Source organism: Ovis aries, chromosome 11 (genome assembly GCF_016772045.2).
Source record: "Ovis aries strain OAR_USU_Benz2616 breed Rambouillet chromosome 11, ARS-UI_Ramb_v3.0, whole genome shotgun sequence".
NCBI classification, from domain to species: Eukaryota; Metazoa; Chordata; class Mammalia; order Artiodactyla; family Bovidae; genus Ovis; species Ovis aries.
In genome coordinates, this window is record NC_056064.1 from 34,360,913 (window position 1) to 34,381,467 (window position 20,555).

At 60.3% G+C, this 20,555-nt stretch overlaps 1 protein-coding gene across 5 annotated transcripts in view; it reads left to right on the plus strand.

The window, feature by feature from the left end:
* TOM1L2 (target of myb1 like 2 membrane trafficking protein) overlaps nucleotides 1–16,826 on the plus strand; it is a 72,570-nt gene extending 55,744 nt beyond the window's left edge. Inside the window, exons 8-16 of one of the 5 annotated variants that reach the window (XM_027974787.2) lie at nucleotides 931–1,064; nucleotides 3,131–3,179; nucleotides 3,392–3,515; nucleotides 4,130–4,247; nucleotides 5,078–5,153; nucleotides 7,154–7,219; nucleotides 11,434–11,493; nucleotides 12,912–12,948; nucleotides 13,512–16,826. In XM_027974787.2, the coding sequence (XP_027830588.1) occupies nucleotides 931–1,064; nucleotides 3,131–3,179; nucleotides 3,392–3,515; nucleotides 4,130–4,247; nucleotides 5,078–5,153; nucleotides 7,154–7,219; nucleotides 11,434–11,493; nucleotides 12,912–12,948; nucleotides 13,512–13,660 (813 nt within the window). In that variant the 3' untranslated portion in view covers nucleotides 13,661–16,826. Of the gene's footprint in view, nucleotides 1–930; nucleotides 1,065–3,130; nucleotides 3,180–3,391; nucleotides 3,516–4,129; nucleotides 4,248–5,077; nucleotides 5,154–7,129; nucleotides 7,220–11,433; nucleotides 11,494–12,911 lie in introns of all 5 variants that reach the window. The other 4 variants (XM_027974790.2, XM_027974788.2, XM_060395489.1 and 1 more) reach the window with 4 other exon arrangements.
* Nucleotides 16,827–20,555: the final 3,729 nt, after the last annotated feature.

Below are 20,555 nucleotides of genomic sequence, written 5' to 3' on the forward strand. Positions count from 1 at the left end.
CTAATGCACAGCTTTGGGTCTCCTCCTTCAGAAATCATCTAGTGCTTCCCAAATGCTCTGTAGGGTCAGGGAACCCTTCCTCCAGGAGTAAAACTCTACAGAGACCCCTAGCATATTAAACAAGTGGAAGCAGATGAGGCACCCTGGCTGTTGTGGCCGGGGCCAGAACCCTGGGTGGGGGGTGGGGGGCAGCGCCTTGGGCGTGGGAGGGCTCTGGGCAGAGCTTCACCTCTTCTTCCACCCCCTTCCGTCTGGGACAGCTGAGGGTCAGGACTGCTTGCTGTAGCCCTGACACCCCGCAGGGGCTGGGCTCCAGGGGAGACTGACTGCAGTCCTGCCTTCTCCAGGCAGGTGCTGTCCCTTCTTCAGGCAGGTGCTGTCCCTTCTTCAGGCAGTTGTGCCCGGTGCTGGAGCCACTGCCTGCAGTCCTTGGAGGGGCTTGTTCTTCTTGAGCTTGTGGCGCCTCCGCTGGGGTGGGTGGGAGCCCAGCTTTGCTAACTAGAGGTGAGGGGGAGCTGGGGTCATGCTGGAGGCGCTGAGGTGGGGCGTGTTCACAGGGCACAAGCAGTCTTAGCAGGTGCCCAGAAAGCATTGAGATGCGTGGGGATAGAGGATGGGGTAGCCTGTCCCAAGTGATGGGGTGACGTCTGGCATGTTCTGTTGAAGAGAGGAAGCAACTGCAGGGAATCGTGTTCTCAGGTTTTACAAGCGGTCTATGTAAAGTTGTTCTCCGCGCACAGCAGAGCGCACATTAGGACGCTTGTTCATCTACTCGGGGGCCGGGGCGTGGGGGTGGGGGGAGGTCCTCCGGGTCTCGGGCACACGCCCGGCCTTGTGGTGGCGTCTAGAGCACTGGCCCTCGGGTGGCTTCTAGAGTCGGCACGAGCCCCTCCGAAGCGAGCCCGTGGTAGCCGGGCCGTATGTCCTCAGGAGCTGCACCGGACCTGCCGCGCCATGCAGCAGCGCGTGGTGGAGCTCATCTCCCGCGTGTGCAACGAGGAGGTCACGGAGGAGCTGCTGCACGTCAACGACGACCTCAACAATGTCTTCCTGCGTTACGAGAGGTGAGGGGGGTGGGGGTTGGCGGGGGCGGAGCCTGGGGCGGGGCAGTCCAGGGCAGGGGGCGGGGTGGGGGCGCGGAGGCAGGTGCTGCCCTCCGTGAGCCTCAAGCTGGTCCCGTGTCTCCGGCCCAGGAAGGAGAAAGGCCGGGAACCCCTGGCTCCTGCACCTGCTCCTTGGAGGAGCCCCTGAATCTGCAAAGAATTAAGGGGGGAAATCTCTACCAGGGAAGATTTTCTCTTTCCCATATTTAGAAAGAGAGACTGTCCTCTCCTTTGCAACGTCAGTGTCTAGAGGCTCTGAGGCAAGGGGTGTGAATGCCACCGGTCGCTGCTGCCACAGGCACTGTCTCTCTCCTCCTGCAGACAAGTCAGTTTGGGGTTCAAGGTAGCAAACCTGCATATTCTCTCCCTTCCCTGAGCCTTCCCTTTGGAAGAAGTGTGGGATCCAGGCAGTGTTAAGCAGGCAGGTGGTGGTGAGTGTGTTCCCACCCTAGATTTGGAGGGGGCTGCCCTAGGAAGCTGGAGAAAGCGATGGCACCCCACTCCAGTACTCTTGCCTGGAAAATCCCATGGATGGAGGAGCCTGGTAGGCTGCAGTCCATGGGGTCGCAGAGTTGGACATGACTGAGCGACTTCACTTTCACTTTTCACTCTCATGCGTTGGAGAAGGAAATGGCAACCCACTCCGGTGTTCTTGCCTGGAGAATCCCAGGGACGGGGAAGCCTGGTGGGCCTGCCGTCTATGGGGTCGAACAGAGTCAGACACGACTGAAGTGCCTTAGCAGCAGCAGCAACAGCCCTAGGAAGCACCTTGGCCAGGCCAGTGTTTGGCCGTCAGAATGAGGTGGCCTCCGGGTTGCAGACCCTGGCTGGACGACCTGGCATCACAGAAGGTCCATGTGACCAATGGGCATCTGGGCCTCAGGCTGGTTTTGCTGTGGGTGCCACAACTCTGGGCCTTGTTTCTGCTTCGACTCTGGCGGCAGCAGTGGAGTGGCCCTGTGTCCTCCAGTTGGGTGACAGGCCGACCACAGTAGGAATGTGGGGCCATCCGGGGCCCCAAGTGCCAGCGGGCACAGGAGTAGAGCCGGGTCGGGGGAAGCTCAACTCCCAGCCGCAGAGCCCTGGGCCCTGCCCTGCGTCTCCTGTGTCTTCAGTCTCGATGGACTGAGCGTCTCACCCGGTAAACGCATCTCAGGAATAGGGTAACAGTAATACACAGGGCTGGCAGACCTGGCCAGAGAGTCTCTGACAAGACTGACTGTCAGTGAGGGCACGGGGGAGGTGCTCTAGCACACAAGCTACAGGCGGGTTCAAATTCCTGTCTGTGTAGACTGGGTACAAACTGCATCCCAGCTTGTCCTCGGAATCCCTGCTCACCAGGCGTGACTGCAGCATGTGTTGGGGACCACTGAGGGGCAGGAGCCCCACAGAGCCCCAGCTGTAGGAGATCTTAGTCTACAGTGTCTGGGCTGCCATGCTGGTCCCTGCCTGGGACAGAATGCCTGGAGTGCAGGAGAGGAGAGTCTGTCCTTGGTCAGGCTAGGTCCTCTCTCTGGTGACTGACCCCCATGCAGCTGCTAGGGCCTGAGCCTGCCTTCCTCCTCCAAGTGCCAGCCCATGGGCCCCACCCTTTCCTCCATCACCTCGGCTCCTCACTCCCCAGCAGAGCTGCCCGACAGGGAGGGTGACAGCTCTCATCTGGATCTGGGATGCCCCCAGGGAAGATGGCTGACCCAGCTCCCCTTCAGGGCCCAGAGGTGCCTGGGGTCTGGGGGGGCCACAGGAGCTCAGTGAATGAGAGTTAAGCCAGAGGAACCCAGGGTGTGCTTTGATGCCTCCTGGATGTGCCAGCCAGCACCTCCTCCCTCTCCTGCAGTGCCCATGGGAAGGCTGACCCCCACCCCAGTCGCCGCCACACAGAGGCAGGCAGGACAAAGTTGTGTGTGTACGGGGTGTCTGCTCTCAGGCTCCCGAATGAGCCTGGGTCTCTACTGGCCTCTGGGCCTGCGAGCACCATGGCTCCACCTCCCCATACCCTCCTTACTCCACTTTCCCTTCCCCCTTAGGTTCGAACGATACAGGTCAGGCCGATCTGCTCAAAATGCCACTAATGGGGTGAGTGTTCCTTCTCCCCTGCCTGGGGGCTAGGAGACTGGCCTGGATTTGAACTTACCTCTGGTTTTCCTAACTGTAGTTGAAATATTAGGGTGATGGGAGAGCAAACTCTGAGGGGGAGGCTAGGGGAACATCCCTGGTGGGTAGGTGCAGGGAAACCCCGGGACCTTGTGGGCTTTCCCTTCTGGGTCGGCACGTCTCCTGCCTGGCAGGTGCTGAGCGAAGTGACAGAGGACAACCTCATAGACCTGGGCCCGGGGTCTCCAGCCGTGGTGAGCCCGACTGTGGGGAGCACAGCACCCCCATCTTCCCTCTCCTCCCAGCTTGCCGGCTTGGGTGAGTGTCCCTGGCCTCCCCCCACCTCCTGGCCTTGGGGAGCGAGGGTCCATGGGGCAGTGTGGGCTGGGTCCTGCTGTGCCAGCTTCAGCTCAAGGCTTCTCCCTAAGCTTAGAGTTTGAACCTGTTGGAAACCTGGAGTTGGGGGGTGGTGGTCCAAGGAACTGGAGGCTGTTTGGTCCTGGGGATAGGTGGCTGCTGTGTCGCACACAGACATCCTGTGTGGCCCAAGTGATCTCCTTCTCAGCGTCAGCCGGGCCACGGTGGCAGACTGGTGTCAGCTCCTCAGGTGCTGGACCTGCGGCCCCGAAGGCTGCTAAGGCCACACCAGGCCTGGAAGGGTCGGCGGCTGACTGGTGGCATGTGGGCACCTATGTAATATTTGTCACATAAAGGACCCTGGTCCATGGCCACTGTGACTGGCTCCTGGCATGCCCTGCAGGGCCCGCCTACTCACTGCTTGCCCTTGTCTGGGAGCAGCTTGTGGGGCTGTGGCTGTTACCCTTCTGCCCCTCAGGACTTCCACCCACCAGGGGCAGCCCGCTAGGGAGGGGGGGGTCCTTCCCGAGGTCAGGCCCACATGTGTGGTCACCTGTGCTGTGTTCTGTGTGCAGACCTGGGTACGGAGAGTGTCAGCGGCACCCTGAGCTCGCTGCAGCAGTGCCAGCCCCAGGATAGCTTCGATGTGTTCGCCCAGACCAGAGGGAGTGCCTCGGCTGAGCAGCGCAACCCGTACGCGGGGGCCCTTCTGATGGCTCTGGGGACACTGCGGGGCTGACCTTGGCCTGGCCTCATGGCTAGCACAGCGGGGCCTTTAATTTGCCGGGGCCAGGACTTCACACTCTGGCTACTGGAACCTGGCTGGAGAGACTGATGCTGCGTGAGGCCGGCATCCTGGCCATGTCAGTCTGTCCAAGTCTGGGCTCTTCTGTTCCCCCTGCTCAGCACTGTGGTTGCAGAAACCGCCTGTGTGTGGGGGTGGGGGTGCGAGGGGGGCAAGAGGATGTGGCAGGCAGGCAAAGAGTTGGTTCCTCGCTCCAGGGGTGTGGGGAGCAGCCTCCCTGACAGCGACTCTGACCACAGTGAGCCAGGTGGAATTGTGGGAGTTGATTCCAAAACACACAGCCCTCTGCATCTGCTTCTGGGACCCTTCTGTTCAGCCTTGACCCACCTCCTAGGGCCCAGCGTCTTGATGCATCTTCAGCACAAGAAGTTGGGGAGTAGAAGAGATAGCCTCACAATGAGTGATAGACCCTGACCCTAGACCCAGAGACCGCCTCACTTGTCAGATGCCCCCAAGGTCGCTGCTCTGCTTCATATGGCTGCTCCCTTGCAGCACCCTGTCCTTGAGCCTTAGAGATGCCTCATATTGTTACTTGAAAGGGGGACACTGAGATGCAGAGGGAGTGAGCAGCTGGACCTCCTGGCTTCAGCTGCCTTCCGACCCCAGCCTAAATGCCGAGGCTGCCGAGCACTTGTGAGGAAGGTCCTGTGGCCAGAGGAGATGACCAGTCCACCTCATCCATCCCCATGACTTCCCTGTTTGTGCTCCTTTGTCCCAGGCCCACCTACGAGGACCCTCAGGCTATTGGAGTACCTGCTGTGGCAGCTGATGGTCGGAAACAGAGCTCCGAAGTGGTAGGTGTGGAACCCTGCTTTTCTGCCTGGAGGGAAGGCCGGGGGGTAGGGTGGGTGGTGAAGGTGGCTAGAGAGTTAGCCAGAGCTGATGGCAGTGGGAGCAGGCCAGAGGGGCAGACCTGGGTGAGCCACATCAGCTCATGGAGTACCCCCACCTTGTGGGAGACCCCGGTGTCAGTTTTCCAGGAGGAGACAGGCCCCGAGACGGGGAGACTTCGAGGGCAGCCCGAGAGTAGGCAGTGGGCAAGGCTGCACCCTTGCAGAGGGTGATTGGGAGCCCCACTGTGCCCCCTGAGGTGGCTCTGGGCTCTCAGGGTTCCTGTGGTCCGGGAAGATCTGTCCCCAGAGGTTGTAGTGCCCTGGGCTGGGCAGCACCCTGATAGGTGAGACCCTCACGGAAGGGATAGGAGGTCCCGTAGGCCCACCCACCTGTTCCATCAGAAGGGGGTTGGAGTTCTGGGCTGGCTGGGGAGCTGGGCTGCAGGGGGATGGGCAGCGCTGAGGGTGGAAGTCGGGTTGTTGGGGCCCCAGATGCCGCGATGGCTCTTTCTGCCTAACTGAGAAACGTGTGGCTGTGAGTGAATGAATGCATGTGGGGCGAACCGTAGCCCCAGAACAGCTGCCCACGCCTGTCCTGGGCTGGCAAGGGGCAGCGCTTCCTCAGCGCCAGCCCCTGGCCTCCAGCAGCCCCTGTCCAGGTGGCCCGAGCAGGCAGCAGTGTTGTGGCCTGCTGTCTGCAGGAAAGCTGCTCCCCTGGTCCCTTCTGGTTTAGGCAGCTTGGTGAGAGTCATGCATCTCTGCTCACCGGCCCCTAGGGGGCACCAGAGTGCCAGCTCGGCTGTGGCTCTCAATGCCCTGCCCCCTCAGACCCCTGAGGCTAGCTCTGCTGCGTGCTCTAGTGGTCACCGTCCAGCATCTCTTGTTGCTGAGGGCGCCTCCCCCTAACTCAGGGGCCCAGGGAGCTGGTGAGGCCCCTCCCCTGGCCCCCCAGCCAAGCTGGCCTGGTCAGCTTCCCTTTCTGCCTTCAGCCCTGCCCCCCCAGCCCAGGTGTGTCCCAGCGCCAGTGCCTGAGCTTCAAGCTCAGGAACGTGGCCAGCTTCTCACCCTTCACCCTAGGCAGGCGGGTGCCTGGCTTGGCCGCCTCCGTCTTGTCAGCATCTTCACCTGCGGGAGACAGGCTGCTCCCCATGTGTGCTGCTCCATGGAGGGCATGGGAGCAGGGTTCCCGTGAGCAGTGTGTGTGCGTGTGTGTGCGTGCGGCTGTGGGGGGGCATATGCCTGTCTGTGCATGTCCATGTCTGTCTGAGTTTGTGTGTCTGTGTGTGGGTATCCCTGTCTCTGTGTGTGTCTGTATGTCTGTGTCCGTGGGTGTGTCCGTGCACACACACACTTACATGCGTCTTCAGGCCTGTACTTCAGGTTTTGTTGTTCATATTCTAAACAGTGCTGACCTGAAAATGAAAACTGGGCCAAGGGTAAAATTAAGAACACAACAAAAGGGGAAAAATTGTGTAACCGCACCTCCACAGTACATCCAAATCAGAAGTCTTAACTTTAAATACTTTTACTATGTAAAAAGGCAATATCCCCAAACTCAGCATTCACATTAAGAGTTGGAAAAGGAGCACGCAGGTAACCGAAAGGGGAAAAAGAAGAAAAAAAGCAGAAATGAGAAGAAATAGAAATGATTATGTCACAGCTGCTTCTGTGACGTCACCCCTTGGTGACCCCAAGAGTCCCAGGCAGGAGGGCATCCCCGCTGGCCTCAAGAGGTTCCCCGGGGTGGGGACAAGGCTTGAGCGTGCCCTGCCCTGTTGGGATGCCCTGTACTTAACTCCTTCTTTTATGCAGGAGTCGAGGGGTGTTTGGGAGGGGGTGGGGTGCTGGGTCCAGCTCCTCGGTGACTTAGCTTCTCTGTTTCTATGGCACCGGCTCTTGCCTTCTTTACCATGGGTCTTGCTGTGACTTTCCTTTCTGGGACGTTTCTGTCCTCGACCCAGAAGAGAGGTAAAGGTGGGGACTCCGCCCTGGAGCCCATAGACAGCTGGCTCATAGCCCAAGGAATGGTGAGCGGTCATCAACCGCGCTGACCCCCTGTCCCCCCAGCACTTCCCTCTGTCGCCTGCTGAGCCCCTGTGAGTCGGACAGTCCAGGGCCACCCCCCACCCCAGCGGGTGCCCAGTCTCCCCCTCCTGTCTGTCTCCTTAAGCCACAGACTTCCAGCCCCAGAAACACAGCTCTGGTTTTCTGCTGAGCTCGGGCGTTTGCAGGAGTGAGGGGAGGGCCCTTCCCCCTTCACTGTCCCTGGAGCTCTGGGCAGTATTCACTTTGCAGGATGAGCACGAACGAGTCCTGTGGCCTCTGCCTGGGGGGCGGGGGGCCCCCTGCTGTGAACGTGGCCGTCTTCAGCCAGTGGGGTCTGTGCCCGCCGGGTCCCCCAGAAGGGTCTGCAGCCCCTGAAGAAACACAGACACGACAGGAACAGAACGAGAGGAGTCCGGGGCGAGGGCACGGGGATCACACAGGCAGTCAGCCCTGGGAAGTAGGGCGTCTGCAGCCAGAGCCTGGGAGGGTCCCTCCTGCCTCATGATCAAGTGGCCCGAGTCTGTGCACAGAGAGGCCGCCCGCTCCAGCCTGCCTGCCAGGCAGAGAGCAGCTCACCTCTCACGGAGCCACCCCCTGGCTACCTGTCTCTACCGCGGAAACCAGAGGTCTTTGTGTCAATGGGGCCAGAGCAGAAAACGCTGGACACTCCAGGAGGAAGCAGGACTGACTCGTGGGGCCCGGGCCAGGATGGGCCAGTGGAGGGCTGTTCAGGCTGGGCCAGCACGCCTGGGCCTGTGAGTGGCACAAGGTCTCCTGGCAGAGCCAGGTGTGGCAGGACCACTACAGCTCGGACCAGGGTGTCTGCCCGTCCAGCTTGGAGCTGGTGACTGGGCCCAGCCACATTCGGGGTCATCGCCCACTCCTCCACAGCCCTGCTTGCTGCCCCAGGCCTATGGCCAACCTTAGAGACACAGGCCAGGCAGGCCCTCATCTGCTTCTTTGGGGCAGGCTGGGGCTCCACCCATACGTGTGAGTGGCCTTAGAGCAGGACTCCTTAGAGCATGTTCCCTCCATTGTCCAAATTGGGAGGATCCATCGTGTGTCCTTGGACCTGTTAATCCTGCAAAAAAGGATACTGCCCACAACGCGCGGTGTGGCTTGGCAGCCGGTGGTGGCGCCGCTTCTACCTGGCCCCACCTAGAGCTCCAGGCTCCGACTTCAGAAATAAGCCAGGCTAACAACTAACCTTGCATCTCACCTGTCTGACTGCAGTGTGTTTGCTCTTTTTTTTTTAAAACAATGTATATTAATTGCTTTGCCTTATTTCCCATAGAGTAGAAACCCAAGTCTTTCCAAACTGCCTGAGTACAAATTCTTTGCTTGGAAACTTTTTGTACTATTGAGTGAGACCAAAGGTTTGTAGATGGTGGTGAGGAGGTGGAGGGCGGGCTGTCAGGAGGGTCCACAGCCCCTGGATATCACCTTTGGGCACACCACTGGCTCCAGCCTCATTGGAAACAGCGTAGGTTTCCCTGTGGGGAGGAGAGGCCCTGAGAACCTTCTGGTGCAGCTTGCCTGGGGGGGTGGGGGGCAGTGTAGGTGCCCCATCTGGCTTCAGGGTCTTCCTGCCTCTCCTGGCTCTGGTCAGAGGGCACACGGGTGGGGAGCGGCGGGGGGAGCCAGGGAAGCACAGCGGGAACCGCAGTAGGTCAGCAGAGAGTCTGCTCCAGGTTTGGGGCGGGGGCGGGGCTCCCTGTGCGAACCCGCAGCCCCCAGATGCAGCCAAGGGTGCCTGGCAGTGGCTGAGCTGGTGGCAGCCCCCTCCCTCCTGGGCCGGTGAGCGAGCCACCCGCCAGCCAGCAGCCAGTGCAGATCAGGGCTGAGGACACAGCTCATCTAGCTCTCCTGGGTGAGGGAGTCTGGGTGCAGATCCTCATTAGAGTCCCCACATAAGAGGTGCCTTTGTTTCTCTCTCCTTTCCATCTCCTTCCTCCACCTCACACTCCGCAGACCCCTTGCCCAGGAGGTGCTCCCCGCAGACTACGCCAGAGCCCAGGTCGCTCAGGGTGAGAACACTGAGAGTCCTCAGGCCTGGGGATGCGCCCGCGGCCAGGGCTGTTCACAGGGCAGCCAAGTATCCAGCGTGTCTGACACGCCTGGTTTTCACAGAAACTTTGCCCTGGCGCAGTGCTCCCACATCAACCACGTGGCAGGTGGCTCGTGAGCCCAGACGCTGCGTCCAGCCAGGCAGCGCAGCCCATGCCAAGGTCATGTGAGCTGTCCTGTCACCCACCCGACCTACTCCGCACCTCTCAGTCAGGGGTCAGGCCCAGGGCTCCGAGCCCTGGGTTTCTGAATTAGATACAGAACGAGCAGCCCAGAAGTGAAGGGCTCCAGGGTGGTGAGTGGTGGAAGCTGTCGCCCCATATCGCAGATGAGGCCGGGGCCCACAGGCAGGTAGCTCCTGGAGAGGGGCAAGTCCACCCCGGGGAGGGGAGATCTGCTTCCGCCAGCTCGAGGGGTGAGGAGCTTCTCACAGGTCAGTGTTTATCTTCTGAGCGTGCTGGCTCTCAAGATAGGTCCAGAGGGGAAAACAGGGCATGATTCCTGAGCCCAGGGGATCAATTCTGAACAGTAAAGAGGGCTTAAAGCCAATGACCCCTTTAGTGGCTTTTTTCAAGCTTTGCAACCTGAGGAGTCTCTCTGCTCGTCCTGGGCAGGCTGAGGCTGGTGGGCGTCAGGGACCCCCTGCTCCAGCAGCTGGAGTTGCCGGTTTCTCCCTGGAGACGTGCTGACTCTCCGTGCTGGGTTCTGGCAATGTGGCAGGTGGCAGGAGACCTCCCTGATGCCGGCATCCCGGCTTAGAAGAATCACAGTAATGAAAACTTGCATCTCCTGTCATGAGAATGTGTCGGGTGGAAACCCTGCTGGCAAACGTGAACCTGGCAGGTCGTGCGCCGGGTGCCCCTGCTCCTGCTCACTCGGGAGGGAAGGGGCCTTGGGTGCTGCCAGTGCCCATGGCGGCCTGCCCTGCAGAGCAAGGACCACGTGTCCCTCAGCCCCATCGTCATTTCAGGGTGGTTTTTCATTCCAGCATTCATAAGGTCCCAGTAGGTCAAATAAATACAAATAATCTGGTGGAGGTTGGCCTGCACGTCTCTGAAACGCCTGTGGAGGCCGGATATGGAGTCTGCCAGCCTGGCTGTGTGGCCCTGGTGTGAACCCAGCTGCAGACACAGTGCTGGAGAGTTTTCTAGAAACAGTGGGCTTGCGAGTGGGTCCCAAGAGGTACTTCATGGGCCAGCCTAGGTGAGGACACAGGTCACTTAAGTCAAGGGCCGTCCACTCGTTTCTCTAGGCAGGGAGCCAACATTTCATTAGCGTGACTTCAGGGGGACTAAAGGTTACTCTTACTTCTTATCACATTACTATCTTATGACATCTGCCAGCAGCTTCACTGTTTCCAGCCAAATAGATTTTCGGGCCCTTGGCACAGGCAGCCCTGGCATGGGCAAGGCCCAGGCGATGGTTGGACGCCTTCCTTCTCTCAGGACCCCGGCCCCCTCCCCTGCTCCCCCGCCCCTCCCCTGCTCTCAGGTGCCCTTTGATGGGGGAGGAGGGGGCCACAGGCAGTGCTGAAGGCTGGGAGGGGAGGGTGGAGCGAGAGGAGGCTGCTGCATTCAGGCTGCTTCGCAGTTTTCCCACTAAAGAGACACACAGATGACCACAGCCTACAGTCCCTCTGATCATCAGAGTGCTTGCTTTTGCCTGTGTCTGCTGGTGGAGGAATGTGCTGGGCTGCTGTGGGCCAGGCCATCCCTAGGCCTGGGTGCCCTTTTCACTTGGAAATGCCCCAGGACGAATTTCAGGATCCTTTCAGTGAGCAGAGCCCAGACCCGTGCCAACCCCGCGCCCTGCGCCACCCTGGGCCATGGACCACTGTGCAGCCTCCCTGTCCTGCCGGGGCCCTGGGACCAAGGGTGGACACACTAGTCAAAAAGTTATCCACTGAAGAATGCGTACTGCACCTCCTCCCCGCGCCCACCCAGCCGCTGCCCCGCTTCTTAGAGCCGCTGCTTTCCTCCCCGCCGCCTCCCTCGGCTGCTGCCCGCCTGCCCCGCGTGTCCCGCTCTGTGCGCCTTTGGTTGCCTTGGGCTGCCTGCACTGACGTGTCCGCTGTTCTGTCTCCCTGCCTGGCTGGGGGCTGCCTGGCCGCTGCCTGCCGCCTCCGCAGATCCCCGTGGTGCAGCCCTCGGTCATGGACGACATTGAGGTGTGGCTCAGGACCGACCTGGTGAGACTCCACGTTTCTGTCTTGATGGGGAGTGGCGAGGCCCAGGCCGGGGCCCCTTGGGGCTGGCCTGGGGGCCCAAGGGGCTGCTCCCTGGGGAGTGGAGGAGGGAGGCTGGGCAGGCGCCTCCAGGATGCACCCTGACTTTTCCCAGTCACTCTGTGATTCCAGGTGTGTGCTCTTGGATTCTTCTGGTTTTTGTGCATTTTTTAATTTTAATTTTTTTGGTTTTCATTTTTTTCTTTTAATTGTGAAATTTTCACAGTTGTGAGTGGGTGTTTATTTTTCCGTCATTGTCATCACCCTTCCCCAGCGTAGCCTGGCATCTTGGCTTTACTGGCCCCAGAGGCCACTGTCTTTGCCTCCAGAGATGGGCAGGGAGGTTAGGATGTCATGCATCTCCCCATGGCAGCAGGTTCTGAGAGGGGAGGCTGCGTTGGCCCGTCCCCCGCCCCGCCCCTGTGCTGGCCCCCTGCCAAGCACTGTTATCCCCTGGGGGGCTGTTGGAGAAATGCACCATGGAAAGGGGTGCTTGCCCACATCATGGCTGACGGGACTGGGTACACCTGATCTCCTGTTTCTTGTCGCCTCCTGTCAGGCCCCCAACTAGGAGGGTAGACCTTAGGAGGATCTTCTGCCGCTCCGGGCCAGCACACCACCCACCCAACCCCAAAGACAGGCTTTCCAGAGGCACTCTCTACCCCTCGAGCTGCTGCCTGGGGGCCATGCCAGGAGGGAAGAGGCACCCATTAGGTCCTTCCCAAGAGAACGCCTGGCCCCCTACCTCACAAGGGGGACCTGCACTCGAGGGCAGATCAGGGGTGGAAGCAGGAAGGAGGCTGGGGCCATGTCCACCACCCATCACTGTCTGTGCAGGGCCCAGTGACCTCCACATCCCCCAAACAGAACTGACTGCCCAGAGCGTCCTCAGTGTCTGAATCAGGGCACGGGAAGAGACTGGCGCTGCTCCTAGGAGGGTGGGGCTCAGCCAACCCCCTGCTGGGGTGCCTTGGGGTCAAGCCCCCATGTCTCCAGGCCTCACACGGTTCCAGCTGCTGGCGTGGCCTTGACCACCCAGTGCCATGCAGCTGCCCGTGAGTGTCCGCGGAGTGGAGGGGCACCCGGAGCCCGGCCTCTCCCGGCTCTTCTGTGGTCCTGCCCTGAGTTTTAGCAGGGAAGGAGCTGCACAGTTCAGTTTTTTCTTTCTGACCTTTCTGGAGGATCTAGAGCCTCCTCAGCTTTTTGGTTTTACTTTTTAAAAACAAAAGTTTCTGTTTCTCCAATAAGATGAGAGCAGTATTATGCTCTTGCAGAACTCAGGATGGGAAGTAGGAAGTGTCACTAGGTGTTGCCCTGGGGGGTGGGCTGCGGGCGAGAGCGGCCATGGACAGCACTAACACCCTCTCTCCGCTCTCCCACAGAAGGGTGATGACTTGGAGGAGGGCGTCACGAGCGAAGGTAGGCCTGCCTCCGACCCACTGTGGCTGTGCCCTTCCCAGGCTCTGAGAGCCTCCTTGCCGCCCTGGCACCTCCCCGCTCCTGGGCTCTGTCCATCCAGGTCACCTGCTGACGTGGGAGGTGCCAGCAGGCACAATCGGCCATCCCAGGTCCATGGGACCCCAGACCGGTGGCACTGCTGACTGGTCTGCCCCCCACCTCCGGATGGTCATTGTAGCCGAGACAAAACACATGCCATGCAGTCAGCACAGCGGGTGCCGGTCTGGGGCCCTCTGTAGGCCCTGAGCCCTGCCGGGGTTGGGGTCCCTGCCAAGGTCAAGGAGGAAGTTGCCCCTCCAGCTCTTCCTGCCTTGCCACCAAAGCCGATCTGGATGATGGAAAAGCACCAAGTCAGTGGTGGGGCAAGAGTCATAGCTGCCCGCTTCCCTCACGCCCCCTGGGTTGTGGCTGGGCTTCCCGCCTGCCCTGGTGGTGTCAGAGGAAGAAAGGGGCCCTCCCCTGTGGGATCAGGCGTGGCAGCTGAGCCCCTACCCATCCCTGCTGAGCCTTGTTCTGTGTTGCAGAGTTCGATAAATTCCTTGAAGAAAGGGCCAAAGCTGCTGAAATGGTTCCCAGCCTCCCCTCTCCCCCAGCGGACACTCCAGCCCCAGCCTCGAATCCCTCAGGCCGGAAGAAGCCAGAGCGGTCAGAGGATGCCCTCTTTGCTCTGTGAGCTGTCCTGTGGTTGGGCCCCCCCATGGCAGGTCACCTCTCACCCCTGGTCCACACCAGGCTCTGGCCACTTCTCCCATCCCCCGCCCCTACTTGGTCCTGCGCTGCTGTGTCTCCATGGAAACACCACTGTGTTTGCTCCCAGGCCTCCCACTCGTTGGGCCCAGCTTTAGCCACCTTTTCTTTGAGAGGTGGGACAATGTCGCTGCAGCTGCAGACCCTCAGCCTCTGCCCTCCTGCTCCCTCTGCCTATTTCCTCCAGGAAAAGCTGGTGGCTGGCCCAGCCCCAGGCCGGGCCAGCCCTTTGGGGTTCCTCTGGTCACTTACCCACAGAGAAGGGGCTCGGACCCCAGCCCCATGCCCAGCTCAGCAGGCCTCTCCTGCCCTCCTGTGCCCTCCTTGGTCCCAGAAAGGGCAGGTCTGCAGCCGTGGGCTTGGTCTCGCTCCCCACTGCTGCTCCCTGACAAGTGATGGCACTTCAGTAGGCTCTGTGGTGCCTGCGAGTGGCGTCTCTCATCTACCACCTGCTTGACCCTCTTCACTTTCCACTGCTAGCCCAGGCCCACTGCTGAGCTGGGACCAAGGGGTCTGCCACGGGCCCATGGCTCCGGTGTGGGCAGAGCCTGCAGAGGTAACATGGCAGTGGCCTCGCTGCCCCCATGCACCACTCTGTATGCCACCCCATCTGTGGAGGGGCCTGCACGGTGAGGGCTGGCTCTGGCCGGCCTGGGAAAGCTAGGCACCTTTCGGAATGTGCTTCGTTCAGCCTGGCCCAGGGTAGCCTCTGCCTCCACCTTCAGGGCCCACAGCAGCAAGCGGTTTTGACCCCAAGTGAGATTCCAGTGACCCAGCGGCCAGCGCAGCTCCAAGGCTCCTGGGCGAGGCCTCAGCCTCCCCCACAGACTGTCCTGAAGCCTGACCCCTCAGGCTACCTCAGCAGGGGGGTGGGCACTGGTGAGCCCCACTCCATCCTGGGTCCTCACTTGGCCCCAGCCTGGTCTAGCCTGAGCTGCCCGGTGCCCAGAAGAGCACACGGGCAGCTTTTCACTGGCCCAGGAGCCCTAGCCCCGCTCAGAGCTCTAACAGGCACTCCCCAGCATCAGGGCAAAGCTGGGGTCTTCTGGGAGCGTTCAGGGAGGGGTTGGGGGCTGTGTGGGGCTCCAGCAGGAGCAGGTGTGGTGGAGACCAAGGTGCCGTTGGGGGAACACCTGGCCTGGCCCCCTCGCAGCTCCCTCCACAGGGGAGGCCTGGGGTCCTGCTGGCACCTCACACCCCAGCTCCTCAGAGGATGCCCCTTCGTGTATCTGGGTCAGCCTGCTGCACCCTGCCCGGCCGGGCCTCCACACTGCGCCTCCCCGCTGCCCATTCCCGTCTTCAGTTAGCCTTGGATGCTGAACCGTCCGAAGCCAGCTGATGAGCTGCAGGGCAGGTGGCCTGCTTGTGCCTGGCCACTCCAACTGGTATCCCCAGGCCTCTAGTGTAGCCTGGGGGTGTGTCTCTGTGGGGTGGAGCCTGCCTTGCCAGCCCAGGGTGGACAGTGGGCCTCCGGTGGTCAGTCAGTCCTTCGGGAGTCACAGCAGCCGGGCCTAGCATCAGCTGAGGGAGGGGCCAGCCTACCGGGGGTCCCTGGGCGGATGGTGTCGCAGGAGCACGTGCCTGTCCCGGGGAGACCCCACAAAGCCGTCCCCAGCTCCAGCTGCTCAGCCAGGCCCGGTCTAGAGAGGCCAAGCCACTAGGGTGGTGAGTGATGGTGGCCTCACCAGCTGTCCTGGCTGGAGCTACCCCTCCGCTCGCCCATCAGGTCACAGCAGCCTGCCCCACCTGCCCCCACTACGCCCAGGAAGCAGGTGCCCAGGACGGGTGCTGCTCGCCCTTCCCGTCCTGAGGCCCCAGGTGCCCAGGCCCATCTCACTGGTTCCCTTCTGTCTGGGAGGCTCGGCCCTCGGGCCGCTCTCCCAGGAGGGAACCCTGGCCAGAGCCTTCTGCCCAGCAGAGTGAGACCCTCCGAGCCACCAGCCTCCACCAGTGTTAGAGACCGCAGATCCAGTATGTAATTATACTAAATTATTGCTGGGATTCCTTATAAGCACTAATTATACCTGATTATAGGTTAAAATATTTATTTTGTCAAAATATTTTCTTGGGGATGTGTTTAACCTTTTCTGTGTTGTGTGCTGAGATGTGAAAACTAACCCCTTTCTCCTGCCTCTCTGATCAGTGGGCAGCAGCAAACAGCACTGAGTTCATGTGCCCAGGCAGTGGTGGGCCTTTGGCCAGCCTGCTCCAGAGCAGCCCCTGCCCAGTACCCCCGGGGGAATGTGACCGACTGGCTTATCTGTGTGCATAAGGACAAGGGCCTCAGAGCTGCAGTGGCTCTTCACTGGCCAGGCCAGAGGGCAAGGTGGCCGTCTGCTATCTGTCCTCCCATCTGTCTGTCAGCCCCTCAGTGTGATCAACCGTGCTGTCGGCCCTGGATCCCACCTCGGCGCCCTGCCCTTCCCCTCCTTACTGAGGTCCAGAGAAGGGAGCCTGGGGAGGTGGGGCGAGTGAGGACCCAGGGCAGCAGGTGCCCAGACTCCAGCTCCTTCTGTTCCTTCCTGCCACCACAGCCCTGCCACCACAGCCCCACTTGACCTCTGCACACTTCTAACTCAGTCCAACCCAGCCTTCCGGAGGGATCAGGGGCTGTGGACCAGTGAGGAAGAAACCCTGTGGAGGACAGTGGAGCCTTTTGTATTGGCAGTCCCCAGGCCCGGGCCCCCGTCCCTGTCCCCATTGTGGGCATAGCCAGCTTCACCACCCAGAAGACACCCAAGGCCCTCGCCTCTCGCCTCTCCCATGCCCAACTTCAGCCCTTCCTGTCCCTGGGGCGCCCTGAGAATAGCTGTCAACTCAGAAGGCTCATGGCATCTCTCCAGGTGCTCCTGGAGGAAAGGGGGTGAATATTTATTCCCTCGAGTTTGCACTTGATTTGTGAGGGTTCTCAGGTTTGTTGTCGGCATCCCCCAGCCTAGCGGTCTGTCACTGTCTGTCTCTGCCGGCAGAGCAGGACTGGAGGGTGAGTCAGTGACACCAGAGCGTCTGTCTACCCACGAGCTCTCCTAGATACGTCTGTCTAGTTTGGGATCTTGCATGTAAAATACTCCACAATAAACAAACCAACAGACTGCTGCTGTGCGATCTCTGTTCTGTCGGGCCTGCCAGAGCTGACCTCCGGCTTTGTCTAAGCAGAGGCAGCGTGGGCCTCCGTGCTGCCGGGAAAGCTTGCCCTGCTCACTCTGCCCGGGGGTGGCAGTTGGAATGAGATCAAGGCCCCATGCCAGGGGAGTCTGGGAGCAGCTTCCAGAGTGTGGGGGCCCCAAGCTCTGTGGATGGAAGGGTGTCCCCCTGTGAAAGGTGCCATGGGCCCCGAAAGAGGCCTGCTCTGTGTCTCTGTTCGGTTCAGTTCAGTCACTCAGTCGTGTCTGACTCTTTGTGACCCCATGGACTGCAGGACACCAGGCCTTCCTGTCCATCACCAACTCCCGGAGCTTACTCAAACTCATGTTCATCGAGTCAGTGATGCCATCCAACCATCTCATCCTCTGTCGTCCCCTTCTCCTGCCTTCAGTCTTTCCCAGCATCAGGGTCTTTTCCAATGAGTCAGTTCTTCGCATCCGGTGGCCAAAGTGTTGGAGTTTCAGCTTCAGGATCAGTCCTTCCAATGAATATTCAGGACTGATTTCCTTTAGGATTGACTGGTTTGATCTCCTTACAGTCCAAGGAATTCTCAAGCATCTTCAACACCACAGTTCAAAAGCAGCAGTTCTCTGGCACTCAGCTTTCCTTATAGTCCAACTCTCACATCCATACATGACTACTGGAAAAACTATAGCTTTGACTAGACAGACCTTTGTTGGGAAAGTAATGTCTGTGCTTTTTAATATGCTGTCTAGGTTGGTCATAGCTTTTCTTCCAAGGAGCAAGCATCTTTTAAGTTCATGGCTGCAGTCACCATCTGCAGTGATTTTGGAGCCCCAAAAATAAAGTCTGTCACTGTTTCCACTGTTTCCCATCTATTTCCCATAAAGTGATGGGACCGGATGCGATGATCTTAGTTTTCTGAATGTTGAGTTTTAAGCCAACTTTTTCACTCTCACTTTCATCAAGAAGGTCTTAAGTTCTTTGCTTTCTGCCATAAAGGGTGGTGTCATCTGTGTATCAGAGGTTACTGTCCTGTGTCCCTGAGTGGGGTGCAAAGTGGGGTGACCCTGAGACATCACCGTGGATGTGCCAGGATCCCATGGCAAGCCTGTGGGATGCCAGATTGGCCAGGAGGGGAGGGGCAGCTCCAGTCCAGTTCTCAGAATTAAGGACACTCTGCAGCCAGGAAGCCCTGGAGCCTTCTTCCAGGGCCTGCGGGCGGGGAGGTCTTGGGGAGCAGCCAGAAGTGGGGGCAGTGTGGGGAGCCCTGTGGGTCAGCTCATGGGTCATGGCCCATGGCCCACTGCCCACTAATCCCCCACTGAGACAGCTGAGGAGAAATCCTTCTACAGCCCCCCTCTTTTCCAAGGAAAAGGTCTCTGGGGCCCTGAGGAGCTGGGCATGGGCAGATAAGAGGCCTTGAACATGCAGGACTCACCCAGAAGTGCCGTTTGCTGTAGTGGAACCCCTGCCAGCTCTTGCTGGGTGGCTTCAGAGGGTCTGTGCAGGGGCTCCAGGCCCTCAGCACCAGGGTTAGGGTTAGGGACCAGCTATTCCCTCCCCATCCCTGCTCGGAGCTGCAGGCAGGGTGTCCCGTGATGTGAGAAATAGGGTCAAACGCAGTTAACCCGATGCCTCCAGGGCCATGCCTGGGTGGATTCCAGGGACAGAGGGGACCAGAAAAGCTCACAGGCCACTGTAGCCTGCTGTTGCTCAACTCCCATTTTTCAAGAAAAGCCAGGGATGCAGCCTTCAGTGAAATGTACACTTGACAGTGAACTCAGAATCAGAACCCGCGTGTACTTGGACGTGGTGTCAGTTGATGCCTCACTCTTCCTGTAAGCCCCAGCCCTCACTGAGCTCCTGAGGCTCTTCCCTGGCCGGTGTACCCCCAGAGCAGCTCAGAGAGGGCTTCAAATGACTTGTCCAGTACCCAGCAGAAGCCAAACTGGCATGAGAACATAGGGTCATTCAAGACCAGAACCAGCCATGCCAATGGCCATCTGGTTCCATTATGACCAGACGGGGAGCTGGGAGGAACTCAGTGCTCCCTGCAAGCTCTCTGCTGCCTCGGCCACAAGCTGGGCAGGTCCCAGCTCAGCTACTGCAGAATGAAGCACGAACGGGCAGGCCAGGGGCAGGGGGCTCCAGGAGTCGGGAGGGGTCTGCGTAGCCTGTGAGGCACTGCCCAGTGCCGGCAGCCCTGGCAGCTCCCGAGCTTGCCCTGCCACCCGCCCCTGAGTTCCGGCATCAAGGACATGGCTCGGCCCTGCCTGCGCTGGACACCTGCCCCAAAGGGCTCTGAACCCACAGAAGATTCCCCTGTGCCTCTCAGACAACCGCACAGCGGCAAGGAGCAGAGACGAGGCCCACCTCTCAGGTGGGACCCGGCCGGACGCCGGCTCTGGGCGGGGCGGCGCGGGCGGGGCGCCGGGTCGGTCGGGCGGCGCACGTGACACAGCCGCCGGGAGCCGGGCGTTGACGCCACGTCACCCCACCCGGGGCCCCGCGCCCATTGGCTGCGCCTCGGGCCGGGGCGGGGCCCGGCCGGCCGGCGGCCACTCCGCGGCTCCAGGCGCGCGTCCCCTCCGCCTCGCTCTGCTCACCTGTGAAATGGGATGCCATCCTCCGGGAAGAAAAGGGTTAACGCCGAGGCGCGCAGCTCTGGCGCCCGGTGCGGGTGCGGCGCGGCAGCAGAGTCCCCGAGAAGGCCAGGGGAGGGGCGCTCAGAGGACCATGTTCCCCGAAGAGCTGCAGCCCCACCCGGCTTTCCCCACCCTCCCCTGGACGCCTGCCCTGCCCAGCTGGTCTCAGGCTGCCCAGTGAAGCAGTGATCTTTGGTGGCAGATTCCTCCCCGCTCCCACGACTGGGCCCTACAGGGGGCTTCAGCCAGCCTTCACTTCAGCTGGCTGCGGGTCTCCATTGAGCACTGCTTCATCACCCTCTCTCCTGAACTGCTGCAGTTACACGTGCATATTGACTGAGCTTGGCCTTTACATATGCGGTTTAGGCGGCTACAAGACAAGCAGGCACGTCTGTCTTGACCTTGACTCCAACAGACTCTTCAGGGTTACAGCAGGAAGGAGTGTTCTCATTTTACGGACACCAGAAAGGTGAAGTCAGATGTTCCAGGTACACAGCAAGCAGGTGAAAACCCAGACCTGTTTCCTGACTCTAAGAAACTGGTCTTCAGGCTTCACACAGCACCCTCTCCCCTCCCTGGGAAGGGCTGTTGAAAATTTCAGGGAATTCCCCAGATTCCCAGGGCCCTCTGGGTGCTTGGCTCCTACTTGGGGGGTGGGGCCTGTGCATCAGGATGCAGGGGGCTGTTCCCCCACAGAAGTTCATCTGGAGGGCCAGGTCCCAAGGGTCCCTGGGCAGGACCACTTGGGAAACAGATGTGGTTTGGAGGTCCCCCGGGACCTGGCCATCTCTGTTCTGGGTAATTTTCCACCGTAGCCACTTCCGGGAGGGGAACAAAGAACCCTGCGTGTCCAGTCTGAGCCCCAGGGACTTGGGCCTCCAAGGCCTCTCTTGGCCTGGGCAACACCCCCCTTCCAAAGTGCGCCATAAATGTCACTCTGTCAGAGGGTGTGGTCAGACAGGCTATATCTGGAATCTGAGCAAAGCAGTACTCAGGATGGCTGGATTCACTGAGGAGTCGGGGTGGAGGTGGGGGTCCAGACCTCTAATAAGGCTCCTTGGCTGCCCC